The sequence below is a fragment of the Dromiciops gliroides genome, chromosome 1, assembly GCF_019393635.1.
Source record: "Dromiciops gliroides isolate mDroGli1 chromosome 1, mDroGli1.pri, whole genome shotgun sequence".
In the NCBI taxonomy this organism is placed as follows: Eukaryota; Metazoa; Chordata; class Mammalia; order Microbiotheria; family Microbiotheriidae; genus Dromiciops; species Dromiciops gliroides.
The window spans coordinates 37,547,708-37,571,776 of NC_057861.1; the positions used below are offsets into that span (position 1 = coordinate 37,547,708).

Below are 24,069 nucleotides of genomic sequence, written 5' to 3' on the forward strand. Positions count from 1 at the left end.
TAGGGAAGTGTAAAATGAATGACTTGGGGCCAGTCCTAGCAAGAGAGTGGTGGGGGCTGGGGGAGGGAACAGATTTATGATCCTTATTCTGAAGGGGGAAAGAAATGTTGGTGTGTTATGCATTTATGTAGTATGGACCACTTGTAAAGGGCAACACAATCATTTTTATTCATTGTAGATGGTATTATTTTCCTCTTAATACCCTGAGCAACAATAGTCAGACATGCAAGATGGATAGAACAACTATAATGGGGCCATAAATCTGTTTGGACTTTAAAGTCTAATGTTTTTGTTTTATGACAGTTCTTGGTAAGGCGGAGTTAGGGTGTAGATTATCAGTGCAAGGGATTTAGAGTTTTGCTATCTCCTCTCAGAAACCCGACATTTAAATATATGAGGGCTCAGCATCAATAAAACGGGATTGACCATTTAGGGAGAAAGGCTGGGCTGTCTTCATTCTGTAGATCTCCTTCTGGTATGACAATCAGCCATTACTGTCATGGGGTCAAGTCAAGTCAACAAGCATTTGTTAAGGACTTACTGTGTGCTGGATGCTGTGCTAAGTTTTGGGAATCCAAATACAAGCAGAAAATAAGCAGAAACCCTGGCCTCAGGGAATTTATATTCTAACAAGGGAAGACAACACACACACAAAAAAAGGGAGCTGAAGAGGGAGAAAGTGGATTACATACAGAAGAGGAAGGCCATGGTAGATAGAATCCAAAAAATTAGGAGTAGAATGAAAAACAGTCTGCTACAAAGGTCATCATAGGTCACAGGGAAAGGTCCATGGAAGTGGATTTCAGATGCCATCTACTCCAACCTCTTCATTTTACAGAAAAAGAAACTGAGGACCGGAGAGGCACAAATGACTTGTCCAATGTCACATAGGTACTTATAATCAAAAATAGGATTTAAATTCCAGAGTCCATTCTCCCTCCATGACTTCATACTACTTCCTGAAAGACCTTAGATTTGAATTCTGACTCTAATATTTCACTAGCTGTGTGACCATGGGCAAATCGTTTAACCTCCAGTACTTTAATCTCTAAAATAAGTATGATACTTTGTATACCAGCAGTCTTCTATGGTTATCATGAAAAAAGTGCTTTGTAAATCTTAATTACTGTGGGAATGTCATAGTATCGTATTACATAGTATTACAATGGGAAAAGTACTGATATTGGAGTCAGAAAACCCAAGTTAAAAGCCTATCTTTGGGGGCAGTTAGGTGGCACAGTGGATAGAGCACTGGCCTTGGATTCAGGAGAACCTGAGTTCAAATCTGGCCCCAGACCCTTGACATTTACTAGCTGTGTGACTCTGGGCAAGTCATTTAACCCCAACTGCCTCACCAAAAAAAAAGTCTATCTTTGCCATTTACCACCCTTGGATAGGTTACACAATTAAATTGAGTTCAACAAACATTGATTAAACCCCTATGAAATGCAACCACTATTCTATGTGCTATGGATACTAAAAAAAAAAAAAACACAAAACAAAACAAAGAAACAAACAAAAAAACAACAGCCTTCCCTCAAAGGGCTTACATCCCACTTAACTACCCTGGGCTTCATTTGCCCAAATGAGGAGACTAGACTCAGGAGCCTCCATTTCAGCCTTCAAACAATGAACCTAATGCTTTCCCTACAATACCTCATATTGTTGGAGGCAGCTAGGTAGCACAGTGGATAAAGCACCAGCCCTGGATTCAGAAGGACCTGAGTTCAAAGCCAGCCGCAGACACTTGACACTTACTAACTGTGTGACCCTGGGCAAGTCAATTAGCCCTAACTGTCCTGAAAAAAAAAAAAAAGACTTTATATTGTATCCTCTGTATTCTCAGGAAAGTTTTCCATTCTCTCTGATACACAACTTCACCAAACCTATTTAAAAAAGAAAAATGTACCCACAGCAGATTCAAATTCTATTCTACCTGACATAACAAGGTAGGGGGAGGGGAGAAGGGGGGAAAAAAGGAATCTACATGATAACTATTATATATTTAAAAGGAGGGAGGCAACTAGGTGGAGCAGTAAATAAAGCACTGGCCCTGAATTCAGGAGGAACTGAGTTCAAATCTGGCCTCAGACTCGACACTATCTGTGTGACCCTGGGCAAGTCACTTAACTCTCATTGCCTTGCCAAAAAAATAAAAAATATATATTTAAAAGAAATAGTAAGCTGTACATAATAGGTTTGATGTTTCATATGTAATCATCTTTTTTCTCATACTATGTTATGGAAATGCTTGTTTTATTCCATAAATTAAAAATAGAATAAATTTGAAAAATTCTACTGTGCCTAGATTCAAATGTTCATTTTTAAAAAAAGAACAACAAAAAACTGCACTCTTGGACAGGCAGGTCTCAGTGCATCCTTCTGCATGGAGTTGAACCTCTGGACATTTGGGAATCCTGCCCCATTTGGGAATAAATGAGCCCAGTCTGGAAGTCCCATATTCATTTGCTTGCAAGGAGATCAAGCATTTATTAAGAGCCTACTATATTCTAGGCACTATATTAAGTACTTTACAAATAATATCTTATTTTATCCTCACAACACTCTGAGAGATGGGTACTATTATCCCCATTTTAGAGAGCAAGAAATTGAGGTAGACAGATGATTAAGTGACTTGCCCAAAGTCATACAGCTAATAAGTATGAAATGGTAGATTTGAACTCAGGTCTTCCTTACTCCAGGTCTAGTGTTCTACATACTGTGCCATCTAGCTTACTCAGGGTAATATGCTTTGCTGTGCCCTGGAATTTGTAATTGTTTAAGGGCCCTTCATTAGTACTGAATCTATCCATCCAGCCCTGCTCCTAAATATCCATCTCATGGGTATATGGTATATTTGGGTGTATGGTAATTTCAGTGATGGGTCTAGAATCATAGGATTATAGATTTAGATCTGAAGCTATGTAGGCCAACCACCTCATTTTTATGAATGAGGAAACTGAGGCCTAGAAAACGTAAGTGATGTGACCAAGCTCACTCATGTATTAGGTGATAGAAATCGGATTTAAACTAGGTCCTCTGGCTATAAGGGCATTAGGTAACGTAATATTACTTAGAGTTCCAGGCCTGAAGTCCAGAAGACTTGTCTTCCTGAGTTCAAATTCTCTCTCAGACACTTAATAGCTGTGTGACCCTGAGCATGTCACTTCCCCCGTTTGCCTTAGTTTCTTCATATAAAAAACGAGCTGGAAAAGGAAATGTCAAACCACTCCAATATCTCTGCCAAGAACCCCTAAATGGGGTCATGAAGAGTCAGACACAACTGAAATGACCAAACAACAAATCTAACTATAAATGAATGCAGTTATATTTTTACAGATAAGAAACTTAAGCTCAGTTAGCTTATAGTACATGGCCAAGGTCACACATCCAATAAATGGTTGATAGATACATAAGTAGCAGAGTGCTTAACTTGGAGTCAAGAAGACCTGAGTTCCAATCCTAGCTCAGATACTTATTAGTTCTGTGACCTTGGCAATTCATTTAGCCTTTCTCAACCTCTGTTTCTTCCATTGTACAGTGGAGACAATAATAGCACCTACCTCCCAGGGTCATTTTGAGGATCAAATGATATGATGTAAGTAAACTTTAGAGCCCCATGTAAATGCTAGCTAAGAGTATTTGAACCTTGGTCCTCTGACTCCACCATTCCTAAGATGTAGAGGAACTAACTATTAGTGAACATTAGAGAAGATCGCTAAGAACTTTATTTATAGTATCTGATTTGAGGCTCACAATCAGTAAGGTGGGTACTATGGTGGTAGTTATTCCCGTTTTCTGAGACAAAGAAGGTGAAGCTTTCTGTGGGTAAGTGATTTTCTCCTGGTTGAAAGGCAGGATTTGAATGCAGATCTCTCCCGACTCTGGGTCTAAGAGTAGCATCCTGGTTATGAAGTGATCTGACTTCAAAATGAAAACTGGTTGGAATGACTTTGACCTACCCTAACTATTTACTTAGAGAGGGACCCAAACCAAGCCTTCCCATGGTAACCCAGAGCTGCATAGCTGTTAAACAATTCTCCCCTTTATTAACCCCAAACAGGACCCCTTGACAATTTCTAAAACCAAGGAAACTGATGGAAAGGGAGAAAAGGAGGCAGGCGTGGCAAGGAAACCCACAACTCGAATCCCTCTAAGCCTAGAGGGGAACCCTGGGCTGCTGGAGCACAAGGCTCATGCTGAATATTGATTTTCTTTAAAGACGTTAATTATCACTTGTGAAACAGCAGAGCCAGGCAATCTTTGGAATGTGGCAGAAATGGGTTTTGCTTGTAAGTCGTGAAATGCTAAAAGAGAATAAATGTTTAACTGTAAACATTTGTACTACGCAGGTGGAGAGCATAGATTGTCTGGGTATACACAGACATTAAGCATTATAGTGTTATAAATAAGGAGGGACCCACCAGCTCTGGTACCTACCTACCTAGTGGGGTTGTAACAGCGAAACAGCGATGTCTGTTTGTTTATTTGAATGTGTCCCCATGAAATTCATGGTTTTCTCTGCAACATTCTTTGCTGATATTATATTCAAAGACAAAAGAGGCAGTGATACTCATGGGATGGTGAGCCAGCCTTGGTGTCAGGGAGAACTGGGCTGAGAACCTGCATCTTTTTGGGCTTCCAGGCCTTGTGAACCATAAATATTAAACCCCTTAGGGCCCTCATCAAACATTCTAAGACTAATTAAGTTTAAGAACCATTGATTTCACTTTCTGAAAGTTCACTCTTCCATGGAAATCTTGGTCTTTGTCTCTGGGTCTGTTTTTCTGACTCTTACTATGCAGCTAGATGGTGCTGTGGACAGAGCACTGGGTCTGTAATTCAGGAGATTTCTTGTTATTCAGTCATGTCTGACTCTTTGTGGTTTGGGGGACCATAGAGCAGGAATATAGTCCACAGGTTTTTTTGTTTTGTTTTGTTTTGTTGATTTGGGGGGGGGAGGGTAGGCAAAGATACTGGAGTAGTTTGCTGTTTCCTTCTCCAGTGGATTAAGGCAAACAGAGTTGAAGTGACTTGCCCAGAGAAAGATAGTAAATGTCTGAGACCAGATTTGAATTCAGGCCTTCTTGACTCCAGGCTCAGTACTCTGATCCCTAGTTTATTAAACCGTGGGTTGTGTAACTAAATGTGAGGGTCATGAAAAATTTGGCAACAATAAAAGATTTTATATACCTATATACCCAGGATCATGTAAAAATTTCTCAGGCAAAAAGGGGTCAGGGGTGGAAAAAGTTTAGGAAGCCCTGATCTAATCCACTGAGCCACCCAGCTGCCCCATAATCAGGAAGACCTGAGTTCAAATCCAGTCTCAAATATTTATTAGCTCTGTGAATGTGGGTAAATCACATAATCTCTGCTTCAGTTTCTTCACATGTACCTCCCAGGGTTGTTGTGAAGATCAAATAAGATGAAATGGGATAATTTTTATAAAGCATTAGCATACTGCCTAACATTTAGTAGGTGTTTAATAATTATGTGTTTCTTTCTCCCTTTCTCTCTCTGTCTCTGGCTCCATCTCTCTCTCTCTCTCTCTCAAACACACACACATATACACACACACACACACACACACCACACCACCACCACCACCACCAACAACAACAACAACAATATGAACAATACAGAGAAAAATATTCAATGAATCAGTCAACTACTGTGACCTTAGTGCTGTGATGGTCAGTGTGGGTAAACGGGGGTACAAAGAAGTATAACCTTACCTCCTACCTCTCCACAAGGAGCTTATGATTGTGAGAAATTATTATTAATTACTGATATTTTGGGGAGGTTAAGAGCTTCCCTCTTCTTCCAAAACCCTGACTTTTAGAGGTCTACTTTCTCCTTGAAAATAAGATTGCGGGGCAGCTAGGTGGCACAGTGGATAGAGCACTGGCCCTGGATTCAGGAGGATCTGAGTTCAAATCCGGCCTCAGACACTTAACACTTACTAGCTGTGTGACTCTGGGCAAGTCACTTGACCCCAATTGCCTCACCAAAAAAAGCAAAAGAAAATAAAATTACAATGAACCTCTTCATCTTGGTCAGACCCATCCCAAGCTTGCAAGGAATCTTAGGGTGGGGAAGCTCATTGTGTTCTACTCAAGCTTAGGTGGAGACAGGTTCATTTATCTAGATAGTTGAAATCTTCTCCATGGGGGGGGGGGGGGAAGGGGGCGTTTATGTGCCACCACCCCCCCTTGAAAAAGAGGAAATTCTTTGAATTGATACTCCAAGGCTGGAGATAATCTCTCTGTATAGGGGTCAATTCTTGGCCCCAGTTGACTACCTACTGTTTCAAGGGGATATAAACTCTGTGACCCATCACCATGGGGTCTTTGGTCTGAGAGAGACAGCCAAATGTCCATCCTCTCATTAATAACCCACCAGGCCTTATTAATAAAATGATTAAATTACCCAGAAACTATGTCTCTCAAAATGTTGATTGTCACACAATGTATTTGGAAAGACAAGATAAACAGAATTGATCCAACAAATGACTATGGGAACACAGTATATATTTAGGCCATTATAAGCAGACTGATTCAATTGAGGTGTGTGGGTTTTGTTGAACAACAATAAAGAAAGAAGGAAAGAATCATGCATTTATGAAGCACCTACTGCATACCAGGTACTCTGCTAAGCTCTTTATAAATATTATCTCATTTGATCCTCACAACAGCTCTGTGAGGTAGGTGCTATTATTATCACTATTTTATACTTGAAGAAATTGAGGCAGAGGCTAAATAAAATGCCTAGGTTCGTGATTATTCTCAAGAATTTTGAATAGGGTCAGAATATTATAAAGGAGGTATTGTATACATGGATTAGTGTCTTTCACAAACTCAACATTCTTGACAAATTAATCAACTTGCTATTTCTCAAACAACACAGTACATCTCCCACCTCAATGCCTTTGCCTCCCCCTACCACCCCATGTCTTGTATGTTCTTCCTCCTCACCCCTGTTTCTTACATCTACCTACCTTGATTCAAAGTTTAAAACAGGGGAACACTAATTCATCATTGGTGGAGCTGCAAACTGATCCAACCATTCTGGAGAGCAATTTGGAACTATGCCCAAAGGGCTATGGGACTGTTCATACCCTGTGATCCAGTGGTACCACTCTTAAGTCTGTATCCCAAAGAGACCATAGAAAAGGGAAAAGGACATATATGTACAAAAATATTTATAGCAGCTCTCTTTGTGGTGGCAAGGAATTGGAAATTGAAGGAATGCCCATCAATAGGGGAATGGCTAAATAAGTTGTGGTATATAAATGTAATGGAATACTATTATGCTGTAAGAAATGATGAGCAGGAGGAGTTCAGAGAAACCTGGAAGAACTTACATGAAATGATGCTAAGAGCAACAGAACTAGGAGAACATTGTATACAGTAACAGAAACATTGTATGATGAACAATGGTGATAGACTTGGCTCTTCTCAGCAGTGCAGTGATCCTAAATAGTTTCAAAGAACTTATGAAGAAAATGTTTTCAACATCCAGAAAAAAGAACTGTGAATTATGAATGCAGATTGAACCATACTGTTTCTACTTTTAGACTTTTTTTCCTTCTTTTGGGGGGGTTTTCCATTGTGCTCCGATTCTTTTACAAGATGACTAATGTAGAAATATGTTTAACATGATTGTACATATACAACCTATATCAGACTGCTTTCCATCTTGGGGAGGAGGGAGGGAAGGGAAGGTGGGAGAAAAAAATTTGGAACTAAAAATTTTCTGAAAACATATGTTTAAAATGATCGTTATTTTACATATAACTTATAATTTCCAGTTATATATGTAAGGGCTAAAATTCTAGCTACACTGTCTAAAATATCTAATGAGTGGTTGCCAATAAATTATAAGCTTTAGCAAGAGTTAGGTTTTTAAGAATTTATTAAGGAGAATAAGAATTTGGTAAAGAGAGAGAGAAAGACCTAGATTCATCTATCTATTAAAGGGAGAGAGCATTCCTAGCTCCCTTTTCCACCAGAGTCCTCAGGAAAGAGAATGACCCAGCACGCCAGCCTCCCCCTTCTTCCTCCCACAAGCAAACATCACTTCCTGACACCAAAGAAAAGACACATGGTCCTGCCCTCAGAGGCCCTCTCCTCATGTTGGAGCTTTCCTACAGTAGGTCCCCAGCAGGTGGTGTCATTCCAATCGTTACATATTTAACTGGAAAATAATAAAATACTTTAAAATACCCCCCAAAGTTTAACACAGGTACCACCTCCTACCTTTCTTAACACCTCCCACAATTTTGGGGTATGTGTGTATAAGTATGTATAATATATGTGTATAATATATGTATATAAAATATGTGTATATATATAAAGTATATGTGTATGTATTTTTGTATTTATATGCATATATTTTTATATGTGTATATGTGTACAAATACATATATACATACATATGCACACATACATATACACACATATAGATATTTTGTGTATATATACATATTTTATATTTAATATATCAACCCCCCCAATAGAATATAAGCCACTCAAAGGTGAGGACAATTTGGTTTCTCCCTTTGTACCCTCAGAACCAAGCACAGTGCCTCAGTGAATAAATCCTTATTTAAAGGCTGGTGCACATTCACTAGACTAGAAACAGTTCTAAGTATAAAGAATGAGACGTGTAAATGCATTTACACCTCCATGGAATGGATGTGACGGCAGCCAAGATTATGAAAGACAAGCCAAGAAGCCTGGAATTAATGGGAAACTTTCAAAAATATATGTGGAAGGCTGAGATTTGATGGCCTAGCTTTAATTCAGTGACACTTCTGCGTGTATATGCAGGGGAGACAGGCCTTGGTGTCTACTGCATCTCCTCTGACACAGTGGCTTATTCATCCACTTTGGTTCTGTCTGCTTAACCATGTTGGGAAGTAGCCACCACTGCCCCCATCCTGATAACTCTTGCCCACAGAGCATGTTATGTTTCCACAATATAAACTTGAGTGTTTATCTTGGAAGCCTTGAATCCAGCGTTTTCACCCCATTCCTAGTGCCAAGTTCAGCCTTCCTCCATAGAACCAATTTTCCCTGGGAACATTACCCCCTCTAAATGACTTTTCCTTAATGTAGATATGAAAAGCTAACACCCTCATTAAACAGGAGTCTAAATGAGTACAATGGACTGGTGGCCTCACTCTTTTTATTCCATTTTAGTAGCTCCTACTCCCAACCCACGTTGGGATAAGATGCCTGCCTCAGTCAACAAGAATCCTCCTATTAATCTGAACTGTGAGGCAGAAAGAACAATTTGTAGCTTCAGTGGAAAGAGAATTCCTGAGCAAAATCCAAATGGGACAAACTCCATTTCAAGGAAGCCTGGAACATTTCCCTAAGGTGCTTCCTTCAGGCAAGGGAGGGAAAACCTGCCCAAGCTAGGCAGACAGTCTGTGTTGCTATCGCCAGGTGGGTACAAATGCTTAGGTGAGGATGGGAATGTTGTTTTGGACTTTGTTTTACAAAGGCATGTAGTGCCAAGTCTTCCATGATGAAGGCGGGGTTTAGTTTAACAAAGCTTCTTAACAGGGCCCTTGTTCTCCTGCCTCACCTCTATCTTCATTTCTCTGACTTCTTTTAAGATTCAGCTCAAACCCACCTTCCGCAGGAGGCCCTTCCCAGGCTTTCTAGCTGTTAATGTCATCTCCTTTCAGATTGCCTTCCCCTCTCTCTCTCTCTCTCTCTCTGTCTCTGTCTCTGTCTCTCTTTCTCTGTGTCTGTGTGTGTGTGTGTGTGTGTATATATATATATATATATATATATATATATATATATATATAATGTGTGTATGTGTATATACTCATTATATATATATAAGATGTGTGTATGTGTATACACTCATACATATGTGTGTATGCATGTATTATATGTGTGTACACATGCAAATATACATATTTATATACTATATATAGTAGTCAACAATATAGTATACTGCTGGGCCATTGACAGTGGTCCTCACTATGTCTTGCCACTGGATTTCAGTGATTCTGGAGGAGAGAGCGAGGCTGATGATTTTGCACAGCCCTGCCTCATTCAAATGCAATTCACTGAAAAGCTGACATCACCCTCATGATGTCATTGGTCCTCTTCAAAAACAAAGAATGAACAACAATAACAACAATTATCCCATATATGCTATATATTACATATGTGCTATTGATTAAAAACTAGGTAGCATATGTATAGATGTATATAACATATACATATGTAAATATATATATACTCTGTACCTAGTTTTTTTATATCTTAGTTTCCACATCAGAATGTAAGCCCCTTGAGGGTAAGGACTGTCCCTTTGTATCCCCAGCACTTAGCACAGTGATTGGCATTTCATAAGTGCTTAATAAATGCTTATGGACTGGCTGATGTAAGTCAGAATTCTAGTAAGCAGGCTGGCTACTGATGTGGAATTTGCTGCAAAGGAAGCAAGTCAGGGACTATCGAGTTCTCCAGGTGTTTTCTTGAATCATGAGCATTCTAGAAAAATTCATGTTTATGCCTTGTGGTGGGGAGTATGGAAAGGGCTTGGCAATCCTTTCTTCTGAATGCTGTGTACTTTGCCATCTTCAAATCATCCAGATGGAAGGAATCCCAGGGGCCATGCAGTCCAAGTGTCTCACCTTACAGAGAAAGAAACTGAGCCCAGAGAAGGAGAATGGCAAATCTTAGCTAAAGGGACATTTTCTTTTCTTGATATCTGGGATATCAAGGGAAGTTACCATGAAAGAGATAGAGACATAAGAGGCATCTATTGATGGTGTCACCATTGGCCCTGTCCTAGAGATATAGTTCCCTTCTCCTGTCCCTCCCCCCTTTCCTGAGGAGGTGGGGGGGTGTCAAATTCTTATGAAGGGGAATCGAAGCATCCTCTTTCTGATCCCAGATGAAGAATATGTCCCAATTCCCTATAATCTCCTTACCTTGGCCATATTCTCCAATCGTTTTGTCTCCTGAGTTCCCTGGCTCTGATAACTGAGCCTTTACCTTATCTCATCTTTCACTATATTTCCCTTTCTCTTCATGCACCTATTCAGGTATCCTCTTCCCTCCCCAACCCTCACCTTTCCCATATCTTTACCTTCTCCTCTTTATCTGTTGTCTTCCCTCATTAGGACAGAAGCTCCCTAAAGGGATTCACCATCTTGCTTGCTTGTATTTGTACCCCAGCTCTTAGCAAGTCATGTCAGCCTCAGTTTCCTCATCTGTAAGGTAGAGATAACAATTAAAATAATAATAATAAGGCATATGCCTTAGGAACATCACATATAAAACACCTTGCAAACCTTACAGTGCTATATAAATAAATCCTAGCTATCCCCAGGTTCTGGAGGAAAAAATTGTCTTGACCATTGGACAATGGAGCTCGGGTGCCTGCAGTTGAAAGAACAGGTTGCTGGATGAGTCATTAATACCTATTTTATAATCTCTGACCCCACAGGGCCAAAGTGAAGAAAGGCGTGAACATTCTTAGCATCAAGACAAGTGAGCCTCGACAATGGGATGTCAAACAGGAGATGGGAAATGGTGGGAAACACTCAACCACCACAGTGATCTGCCAACGGATAGTGTCCAGTTCTAGGAACAGGTAAGAAATATTGGAAAGCATTGTTTACTAGAGGAGGGAGGGGGCAAGAGAGGAGAAGATAACTTTTTTTTTCATTCTTTCATTCTTTTCTGTTGGGACTCTGCCCACCTCCACTGACCTTCTTTGATTCTTTACTGATGGGGTGAAAGGGTAGTCCAATATACGTGTGTGTGTGTGTGTGTGTGTGTGTGTGTGTGTGTGTGTATAATGCCCTTAAGATAACACTAATCCTTAAGGTACCTAGTTCCAAGTTTTGTTTTGGAACATTTCCTTAAATAAAGCAAGCTATAGCAGTTAGGTATTATATTAGAGTGAGGAAGACCTGGGTTTCAATCTTGCCTCGACACACAATGACATGATGACCTTCAGCAAATCGCTTTATTTCTCTGTGCCTCAGTTCCCTCATCTTTAAAATCAAAAAGTAGAAGTATCCCATGGGCCTTGAAGGCCCCTTCCAAAAATAAACCTGTGTCTCTTTATGATGGGTTGGTGACCATAGCCAAAAGAGGGTTATTACATGGATGTCTTTCAGAGCTAGAAGCCTGATATATCTGAGGCTATGTCCCTGTGCCAGTCCCAAAACAAAAGGAGGCAGGGATTGACCTAACCCACCTCACTTAAGGTATTAGGGTTCATAGGATCATAGATTTTTTTTGTGGGGCAATGAGGGTTAAGTGACTTGCCCAGGGTCACACAGCTAGTAAGTGTCAACTGTCTGAGGCTGGATTTGAACTCAGGTCCTCCTGAATCCAAGGCCAGTGCTTTATCCACTGTGCTACCTAGCTGCCCCAGGATCATAGATTTAAAGCTAGAATCAATCTTCAAGGTCATTCAGCCCAGCTAACTCATTTTGCAAATGAAGAAAAAAAAACAAACAAAGACCCTAAATTAGGTGATGTGGCCAAAGTCACATAGCTAATAAGTGGCAGAGCTGGAATTTGAACCCATATCCCCTGACTCCAAATTTAGTGTTGCTTCCATTGTACTCTGCTGTGTCATGGACAGCTTGTTGCTACTGTTGGCGGCTATGATGACCACCCTAACTCCAAACATTTTCTTTAGGGGAACCGTAGGATCTGAACCCTCATAGCCCAGAAAAGCTTACCATAAGAAGAAACCCAGTATTCTCAGCACATATTTATTCTGATGCTTCCATCCTCTGCTCTAAGAGGCTTGACTTAGGACTTCTATTAACCACTGCTTAGCAGAGCCATTAAACTCACAGCCTGCAAATCTGGAGACACTTATGGTAACTACAGGACCATCTGGTGATCTGTAACGGGGCGGCTCACTTTCTGATGATAAAACCAGTTGGTTTGGGCTTCAGAAGGATGAGGCAGTATAAAGGATGTTCCATCTTTATTTGCAGAGCTTTTTTTTTCTTTCTGATGCTCCATGTTTGCAATGAACACTTTGACCCAATTTCCTTGTGGATATGGCATAACTCCTTTGTTTTCCTGAGTCACCAGTGACCCCTTCTCCAAAAATAAAGGCTCAAATCCTTAGGCAAAGTTCTAAAGCAGTCTGTGATGTGTGCTTATCATGGATTGGAGTAGATTGAACCCCATCCCTGCCTTCTCATCCTATGTGGCTCTTATCCAGGTCTTCCTGGGAATGAGCAGGACAATGAATTTTCTGGGAGCCTTCCTCTTGACATTACATTGGTACCAATGGAATACATAGGACTGTGACTGAGTTATCCCTCAATCTTGCTGTATAACCATCTCATGGTAGAGAAGGGATGGTGTCAAGTAACTGAGGAAACTATGACATTGAAGTTTGTGTTTCTAGGCTACCATGAAAAGACCACACTCTAGCAAGCACACATACCTTAACATAGTTCCTTTCACCCAAAGTCTATACTAATCCTGCCCTCTGAAATTATTTCATATTTATGCTGTTGTTAAATCATGTTCAACTCTTCACGACCCCATTTGGAGTTTTCTTGGCAAAGATACTGGATAGGTTGGCCATTTCCTTCTCTTACTCATTTGACAGATGAGGAAACTGAGGCAAAAATGATGAAGTGCCTTACCTGGGGTCATACAGTAAGTGTCTGAGACCATTGAACTTCCTGACTCCAGTCTCAGCACTCTCCCTACTGCACCACCTAGCTGCCCATTGATTTGGTACATATTTTGTATTTACTTACTGTGTTATTTTCATCATAGACTATAAATTCATGAAAGGCTGGGATGGTTGCATCTTTGTCTTTGAAGCCCATCCCCCAACCTACTTCATGACACATACCAGGTATTTGATAAATGCTTGTTGAAGGAATGGATCTATTTAGAGGTGGAAGAGACCTTAGAGATTACTTAGCTCTAGTCCATCCATACAGATAAAAATGGTTCAGGTCTCTGCCCAAGAGTATACAGGTACCAAGTGGCAGAATTGGAATTGGAACCCAGATCTTCTTGCACCAAGACCAAGTGCCAGAATCATAGACTCAAGGAATTTGAGAGTTGAATATCAACTGCTCCAATCCCTTCATTTCACAAATGAGCAAACTGAGTCCCACAGAGGTGAAGTAACAATTTGTCTAAGAACCCATAGTTAATAAATGGCTGAGCAAAGACTTGAAATTGGGTCCTTTGACTATAAACCCAGTGTCCTTTCCACCAAACTTTGCTTTCCTTACATGGAAAAGAATCCAGCTGTAAACCACAGGTTTTCATTAAAAAGCAAAAACATTTGGTATACTGACCAGTTTACTTATTCAGTCCATCAAAAGTAGATACTATTGCACTGAGTAGAATTTTCACAGTTTTGCAGGAAGGGAGGGAAGGCATGGAAAAGAAATGAATGTCTGAGGTTGTTTAAAAAAAACACTTGAAAGAGAAATGGGGTTGGAGAAGTAAGTTGTAAGCAAGGCTGCCTGTATTTATATCTGTGGACTACAACAGTCAGGTTATCAAAACCCCAATTAAATCTCCTTAATCCAATTTGCATAAAGTCTAATTAACCCACAAAAATTTTAGCCTGATTATGCAAATAAAAGTGAATGTGTTAATTAATACAGATTGAATTTGTATATGTAAATAGTCCTTCCTTTTGGTAGTAGGGCAAGATTGAGAGGAAGCTGAAATTAAGGATTGCAAGGAACAGACCCTGAAGTATTCCGTGGGTAATTTTGCAACAGCCCTTTCAGTCATGTCAATTTGAGGTTGTAGCAAAGTGGGTTCTGAATGAGTGTTCTAAAGGGGATTTTCTTGTGACTGTTCTCTTTCAGTGCAGAAGTCATGGATGCCATTACATTAATCAAATCTGCCAAAGAATCATAGTCCTTAATGCTGAAATCACATGGTTCTCTTTGTCTGCTCAGAGTAGCTTAATACCCAAGTTTGATGTTACTGGCAGTGGGGGAATGGGGAGTTTTCTGGGTTCTTGTGTCAGATTTGAAGACGAACTAAGACCCCCTTGGAGGCATTGATTATTGACATTAATGTCCTCAAAGACTAGGACATTTCATGTTCTATAGAATAGATTGTGGGCCTTAACCCAGCACTCTCTAGCCCACGAGCGATAAACCCACCAGTATGAAAAAAGTTTGAGGTTCTTAAGATGATAGATTGAGATGACATAGTCTGGGATTCCATGATTCAATGGTTGATTTCAGGGGATCGAGGTGTGAACTTGGATGGGGAAAAACTTTACATCTTTATTTTCATTAATCTCTCATTGAAAATGTGCTTTTGGGGCAGCTAGGTGACACAGTGGATAGAGCACCAGCTCTGGAGTCAGGAGGACGTGAGTTCAAATCCGGCCTCAGACACTTAACACTTATTAGCTGTGTGACCCTGGGCAAGTCACTTAATCCCAATTACCTCACCCCCCCAAAAAAATGTGATATTTGTTCAATTATTTAATGGAGGCTATATGTTTTTAGTGGATGACATTCTTATCTTAGAGTCAGAGAAACCTGGATTTAAAACCCACTAAGTATTTTCTAGCATGGACAAGTTATTTAATCATTCTCAGCCTCAGTTTCCCCATTTGTAAAATAGGGAGAATAATATCTATAGTGCCTGCCTAGCATGGCTTTTGGAGATAATAATGTATGTAAAGTGCCTTGCCGACTTTGAAATCAATTCAACAAGCAAGTAGTAAGCTCTTGTAGATTTTATATTTCCATTGTAGGGAAATGGGACAGAGAATAATAACAACTAAGGGGTTCAGGAAAGGTTTTATGTAGGAGGTATTCTTTATTTTATTTTATTTTGTGGGGCAATTAGGGTTAAGTGACTTGCCTAGGGTCACACAGCTAGTGTGTCAGAATCCGGATTTGAACTCAGGTCCTCCTGAATCCAGGGCTGGTGCTTTATCCACTGAACCACCTAGCTGCCCCCATGTAGGAAGTACTCTTGAGCTGAGTCTGGAAGCCAGCTAGGGATTGGAAGAGGCAGAGATGAAGAGAGAGAGGATTCCATACATGGTAGACATACCATGCAAAGGCACTAAGGAAGGAGATGGAATGCCATCTATAGGAAAGGTCAACTAGATGGAGGGCAGCTAGGTAGGACAGTGGATAGAGTATTGGCCCTGAAGTCAAGAGGACCTGATTTCAAATCTTACTTCAGACACTTACTAGCTGTAGGATCCTGGGCAAGTCACTTAACCCCAATTGTCTTTAAAAACAAACATCCAGGCCATATCCATTCATCCTGATTGTGTGTGTGTGTGTGTGTGTGTGTGTGTGTGTGTGTGTGTGTGTGTGTGTGTGTGTACACACACATAGAGGACCCAGATGGCTCTGGAGAAGAGAGTGAGGTTGGTGACCTTTCACAGTCCTCCCTCACTCAAATCCAATTCAGTGCAAGCCATGACATCACTCTGATGTCATAGTCCTCTTTAAGAATGAAGGACAAAGAACAACAACAACTAGAACATAGTGTATGTGATTTTAAAATCAGCCTGGAAAGAGAAGTGGAAGCAAGATTATGAAGGGTTTGAGTGCCAAGCAGAGGAGTGTTCATTTTATCTTGGAGGTAATAGGGAGCCACTGAAGCTTCTTGATGAAAAGAGCAACAGTCAGATCTGTGCTTTAAGGATTATAATTCAGCAGCTGTGCAAAAGTTGCATTAGAGAGGACAGAGGCTGAATGTGGGGACGACCATGGGCTATCGCAATAGTCCAGGTGAGAAGTGATGAGACTGAGTGGCAATCATGGAAATGGAGGGAAGGGAATAGATATGAGAGATGTTCTGCAGGTACAACTGGCAGGATTTGTCAATTGTTTGGATAAAGGGAATGAATGAGAAGGAAAAACTAAAGATAATGCCCAGGCTGCAAAGCTAGATGATGAGAAAGATGATGCAAGAAACAGGGAAGTTAGGAAAAAAAGCTGGGTCTCAGGAAAAGTTTATGATCTCTATTTTGGACAGTTGGTATAGGATGAGATTTCAAATGTGAGAGCACTGAATATGTAGATCTCCATAAAGATAACTGACCTCTTGGGAACCAATGGGATTACCAAGATAAGATTGATGGAGTAAGCTAAAAAGATTAACCGATAACCTAAGACTTGATCAATAGTAGCTAGAAGGCTTAACAGAGAAACTAAGACCTGAGTAACCAGAGGCTTACTATCAACCAACGCTATTAACAGAAGCCTAGGGAAGGTAAAGAGGAACCATTAACCATTAATAGCTATTAATATTCCTAGATGACACCTAGAAACCAGATCCTAAAGAGATACCAAAAACAGAGAGACCCTCTGACTCTGACAAGTTTAAGCATGTCTTTTTTTGTTTGTTTGTTTTTGTTTTTGTTTTTGTTTTTTGCAGGCAATGGGGGTTAAGTGACTTGCCCAGGGTCACACAGCTAGTAAGTGTCAAGTGTCTGAGGCTGGATTTGAACTCAGGTACTCCTGAATCCAGGGCCGGTGCTTTAACCACTGTGCCAACTAGCTGCCCCTGCGCCATCTAGCTGCCCCTAAGCATGTCTTTAGGAACATGCACAGAAAGACGAAATGTGTCCTTAGGTTCACCTTATGATATTTAAACCCCCAAAATACACCCCTAGTGAGAAAGGTACCCACCTTGGCAGACATCTTAGGACCCCAGGAAGTCCAAAATAGGATATGAACCTCCCTAAGAAGGAGATTAAGATAATGAGGAAGTAGCCTACTTTTCTCACTATAAATATAACTATTCTTCTTCCCCCTATTTGAGATACCTTTACTTTTCCCCTTTGGTATTCTCCCTGTGGCCTCAGAGTATTCTAATAACACTTAGGAAACTGAGACACTGAGTCTTGTCATTCTTTTGGGATGCCTCACGATCCATTTGATCAATTACATCCATCTCCCTACTTCAAGTTTTGTAGAGAGGAGAGCACTCTTGGGTCCCAGAACAAAGCCTCAGGTTCCACTTATGTACTGAGGGCAGGACATGGGGGATGCATGTCCTCAATAAAGAAGACTGAGAAGGAATTGTCATATAGGAATCAGGTAATGGCAGTGGTCATGGCAAAGGGGAGAAAGAGTATGCAAGGAGAGGGGTTGTTGATCATTTGGACAGAGCGATCTCTGTAAAATGGTGAGGTCGGGGCAGCTAGGTGGCACAGTGGATAAAGCACTGGCCTTGGATTCAGGAGAACCTGAGTTCAAATCCAGCCTCAGACACTTGACACTTATTAGCTGTGTGACCCTGGGCAAGTCACTTAACCCTCATTGCCCCACAAAAAACAAACAAAAAAAAGACAAAACAAAAAACAAAATGGTGAGGTTAGAAAGTCAAATTGCAGAAGAAGGAACAAGTAAGTATACACCATCTTTTGGGGGTTTTCTTAGTTTTTTGCTTGTTTTTCTCTATGAGTTTAACTGTGAAAGAGAGACTAAATATAGGAAACTAGCTTCACAGGCTCAAGTGAATTTGTTTTGTTGTGTTTCAAGAATGGGACAATCTAGGTATATTTATAATCAGGGAAGGAGTCAGATGTTTGTTTTTTTTTTCCTCTTCCTTTCTGCCTTCCTCATTGCTAAGGGAAGGGAGGGAACTCAACATGCCCTCAAGAGTCTGGTCAAGCCCTAGCAAACACTGGCAACATCACGTCTTGTTAGATTTGTGCAGGGGGGAAACCACAAAGGGTAGCAACGATCATACCTCCTTAGTCAACAGTGAGCCCTGCAGCCACCTTGACTGAAAGGAGGGGGTGTAGACTGGATGGCCATCCTTACTCTGTCTGTTACTCTGCTCCTATGGTAACAGCTGAACCTAAATAGTGACTCAGATGATTGGAATTGCATATGCTAGGGCAGATGGATGGGGAAGATATATCCAGTTCCTCTCAAATTACTTATGGTTGGGTGACTCTCCGCTCTGTTTCTATGTAGGACAACCCTGTTTTGTGTTAGAGAAAGCACAGATTTCACACTGGGCAGAAAGCTGGACAAATCCCGGCAAAGATGCCCCATGATGGGCTGAGTACTTGTCTCCATTGGAATACATTTCTGAATTCAGCTATGATGTGGTGCCTCCATTATCCTTGGCTCTTTTTCCTACTCTGACTGCCAGGTTTCCAGGCAGATAGGTGGTGCAATGCTGGACCTGGAGTCGGGAAGACATGAACTCAAATCCTATTTCAGACAGTTTGCTAGCTGTATGACTCAGGGCAAGTCATTTAACCACTTGCCTGTCTCAGTATCCTCACCTGTAAAATGAGAATTGAAGATGGTAATAATACCTATATCCTGGGGTTGTTATAAGGATAAAAATTGGATAATTGTAAAGTACTTTGCAAACTTAAAAATACTATATAAATGCTAAGTTGTTGTTGTTGTTACTCTGACTTGAAGGCCATCACAGTATCCACTATGACCCACTGATCTCTTCAAATATCTGTTTCTGCCTAGTGAAAAATGAGGGACAAACATTTGCTTTAGCTCAACGCATTCAGTAAACATTCATTAAGCATCTGCTATGTGCTAAGCACTGGGGGAAAATAAACCAGTTCCTGCCCTCCAGGAGCTTACAATCTAATGGGGAAAGATGATACACCAAAGGAAGCTGAGTTGAGACCAAGTAGAACTTCAGATGAAAAGTGTAATATGTTCAAGAAAGGCTTTAAGGGGCATTAAATGCTCCATCCTACAGCCCTATGATCAAAGTGGGAAGAGGCTGAGAGGGAGGTAGAAAGTATTGAGTATTTAAGGCTTGAGTTAGCATTGTGGTAATGAGATCATCTTTTTGGGGGGGAGTGAGGGCAACCTGTTCCATAGAGTTGAAACCCAGCAGAGATGCAGATGTAGAGTGAAGTGAGTAATACTTCAGAAACCAGCTTTTGGCATATCCATCAGAAAATTTGGTTATACTATGTATTGTGATGTTTAAAATCTAAATTGTGGTCGCCTTAAATTAGAAGCGTCAGCACCAGTCTTTGGGCATTAAACATTTATTAAAGCATACAGGTATTAACATGGAGTTCAGAAGGTTAAGAAAAGGTCATTCTAGCCTGGTTGGGTTCTTCCTCAAGTCCTCCTCCACAAGCCTGCTTTAATCAGGAACTCTCTAGCAAGCCGATTGTGGAAGCTTTTTATAGGTCTGGAACAGAGGCGGTCCTTACACACTGCTTCAAGCTGATTGGTTGGCATCATCCAAATCCATTGGTTTTGAAGGTGTTCTCAAGTTGAGTTCACAGTCTAGCTTCTGAGAACAATACCTTCTTAAGGGCTAGCCAGGTGTGATTACAATCCAGTTAACTTGAAGTAGGCTAATCAGCAGTCAATCACTTTCACATGATTCAATCAGTCTAAATTTATCTCCAGATGGGTCTTTGAGTATCTGCAAAATCCCATTATTTCATCACAGTATGAAAGCATCAAATCTGATCATATATACAAAGCCCTTCCCAAACTTATCTACATAAATGTTAGCTCTTATTATTGTTCATTATGGAACTGTTTTATAACGAGTAAAATCCTTTTGGATAGATGGATAAATGGATGAATGGATGGGTGGATGGATGGACACATGGATGGATGGATGGATGGATGGATGGATGGATGGATGGATGGGTGTGTGGGTGGATGGGTGAGTGGGTGGGTGGGTAGACAGATGGATGTATGGGTGGATGGATGGATGGATGGATGGATGGATGGATGGATGGATGGATGGATGGATGGATGGGTGTGTGGGTGGATGGGTGGGTGGGTGGGTGGACAGATGGATGTATGGGTGGATGGATGGATGGATGGATGGATAGATGGATGTATGGAACACTTTCAAAAGCCCCTTACAATTTGGGGATACAAATGACTGAAAGCAAGCTACATAGCCCTTACCTTCAAGAATCTTACTTTTTATTAAAAGACAACACATACTCCCCTACTACTCCCCTATGTGACTCTAGTAGAAGACTTTGGTCTTCCCTGATCAGTCTTTAACCATAGTGGGGGAAGAGAGGGAAGAACTGGGATGGTAATTGGAATCATAGAGCAATTAATTCTTCTTTTTTAGGAAGCTAGAGGTTGAAAGGGAAATAGATGGTGGGACAGGAGAAGGGGAAGAGAAAGAAGTAAGGTTGAGAAGGGAAGGTGTGTGCAACATGTTGCAAGTCATAGAGATGGCCAGGAGGTGGCGTAGTGGGCCTGGGTTCAGGATGATGACTATTCAGGTCAGATCCCTGGAATCTCAGGGGAGTAGGTAGAGGTGAAGATTGGAGTACAGTCAGTAGGTCATGGAGATGTCAGAGGGGTGAATAACTAGGGGAGGCAGGTGTAGTAGCAAGAGATCTCTACTTGGAAGTGCAGAACCTGAGTTCACATCCTGCTTCTGCTACATAATACACCTGTGAGACCTTGGGCAAATTACAGCCTCTCTGGGCCTGCCTCCCCATCTGTATGGTGACATAATCTTCTGAGGTCCCTTGCAGCTCTATAAAAATCCTTGGTTTGTGCATGCATTAAGTCTGGAGATTTTAAAAATTTGTTTTCTCAAAACAGGTCATCCTTACAATGCTTTTATAACCTTAAGACATTGTAACATCCAGCCATCCTATTTGCATTTACCTAGATTCTGTATCATGTCTGCTTAAAAGAGGCCCTGCTCTTGATTGTACTTGGTTCTCAGATACCTTCTGAAGAGGTGAAAAGGAATTAATTACTTCCATTGGTCTCACAGAATGTCTTACATTCCTGTGGCTCCCTTTTACCTCCAAGATCAAATTAAGTTCCTTATTTAGCATTTAAAGATCTTTACCAGCTGTCCCCTTCCTGTCTTTCTAGTGTCCTTACACATCACTTCCCTCCACAGACTCTGGTCCATCTATACTAGCCTCCTTACTGTTCCTCACATGCCCTGCCTGCCCAGTCCCTGTGCTCCCTCCCCCATACTCCCACTGTCCATGATCCCTCCCCCATGACTGGAACACTCCCCATCTCAGCCTCTTTCCTTAGACACTCAGCTCAAGCATTACCTCTGTAAGAGACTTTTCTCTGTTTCCCTGGCTATTGGTGATTATTTAGTTGTTGTTCTTCTTTTTGTCCTTCATTCTCAAAGAGCACCATGACATCCTGGTGATGTCTTGACTTGCATTGAATTGGATTTAAGTGAGGGAGGGCTGTGCAAAGTCACCAACCTCACTCTCTCCTCCAAAGACATCTGGATCCAGTGGCAAGATATATCAGGCTGACTGGAGATGGCCCCAGGTGTTTAAGGCAATTGGGGTTAAGTGACTTGTCCAGGATCACACAACTAGTGAGTGTCTGAAGTGAGATTTGAACTCAGATCCTCCCACCTTCAGGGCCAGTACTCTATCCATTGCACCTGATCATTTGGTAGGGGCTATTTAATTGGTATAGGTAATCCCTGGAAGAGGAAACTCTCTTTACTACTGCAGGCTGGCACCATATATGAAATGTACACACTTAGAGAGTGACCCAGATCACTGAGAAGATAAGTGACTTGCCCAGGGTCACACAGACAGTATATGTTATATTCAGGACTAGAACCCAGGTCTTTCTAGCTCTGAGGCCAACTCTCTATCCAATATTCTACATTCTGAATTGGGAAAAAAAGAAAAGAAAAGATGAAAAGGGAAGGGAAGTAGAGGGGAGGGCAGAGGAGAGGAGGGGTGACTAGGTGAGGCAAGGCAGCTTTTTGTACTCTGTGAATATGTTTGTTCTTCTTTGTAAATGAGCACTGGGTACGGAAAGATGGTGAACTAATGAATTGCTCAACAAGATAAGGGACCCCTGTTTTACTACCTCCTGGAATTGCATCCGTTATACACAGTGTCTAGATTAGGGATGGAGGCCTTGTTAGGAAAACTGTCAGACAGAAAAGCTGCTTAGATGTCACACTTGATCCCCATGGCCCTAAACCTTGGAGAGGCCTGTGGGCTTATGGCCCTGCAACCATCTGTCTGATAAGCCCCTCAAACCCAGAAACACAGTTTGCATCTGGTATGCATGCAGCCCGGACTGTGTCACATTTAATATTTGGTCCCTCAGATTAATTTTTCAACAGAGCGAGCATCTCAACAGTCATGCAGAATGAGCTAACAACATAGAGGATTGTACTTTATATTAACAGGATGTAAGACAAACATAACAATTAACATTCTGCCCAGATCCTCCCTCCGTCAGTGCCATATGACTGTAAGTGATTCAGGCATGAAACAAAATGCCTCTGTGACTGCAGGAGGGGAAGCAAAGTATGTGAACAGCATGTGTTAAACAGGAACACACTTTGTTGTTCTTCCAGCCTGTGCCACTCGGGGAACTTCCTCTACTTTCCCCCTCTGTCTTCCTTCCTTCGATTCCCAATGTCCCCTCCCCCACTTCACCCCCCCCCCCAAGCCCTGGCGTTTCCTCCATCGTACAGGCAGGGATCAATTAAGGAAGAATTTTTGGAAGGGTGCTTTGCCAAGAACAGTGAAGTATAGGAACTGCTGCTGCTTCCCTCTGCACCCCCCCCCCATCTGCCCATACCCCCACCCTCTCCTGTTTAATCTAGGATCTCTTTGGTTTCCAGCTGTTGCCATTCATACTTCCAGATGTTCTGTACCCTCAAATCCTGTTTCCTTGTCAAGAGATGCTTCCCATCCCACTCTAGGTGATCAAGTTCTCCACAGTTAATGCTGAATCTCTGAGGCATCTTGGGATGTGACATCAGAAGTGTTTTGGCTAACTTGTCTTTGTTTTGAAGGGTCATTGACTCAGGGAGTGGCTGGAGTCCTCTGACTCTGAACCTTTGACCTCCATGCTCTAGATTCTATTCCCTTCTGGATGGGTTCAGGGAATAGGATATTTTTAGAAATCGTTTTGACTTTTTCAGGTCAGTGGGGAACCATTTAGAGAGACCAGAGAGAGCTTCTGGAAGAAACAAGAGTTGCCTTCAAAGCTAGATATTTCTTTGGCCCAGGTGGCTTGGCTTTGCTCTCTGATCCCAGATTTCTACCTTAACCCCAACCAGCCCCCTTGAAAGCATGTGTCAT

The 24,069-nt window shown here is 41.3% G+C and overlaps 1 protein-coding gene across 1 annotated transcript in view; it reads left to right on the plus strand.

Annotated features, from left to right (window-relative positions):
- The window catches only part of TMEM132C (transmembrane protein 132C), a 541,367-nt gene that overhangs the window by 298,118 nt on the left and 219,180 nt on the right, over window positions 1-24,069 (plus strand). Inside the window, exon 3 of the mRNA XM_043978153.1 lies at window positions 11,485-11,631. Within this exon, the coding sequence (XP_043834088.1) occupies window positions 11,485-11,631 (147 nt within the window). The remainder of the gene's footprint in view (window positions 1-11,484; window positions 11,632-24,069) is intronic.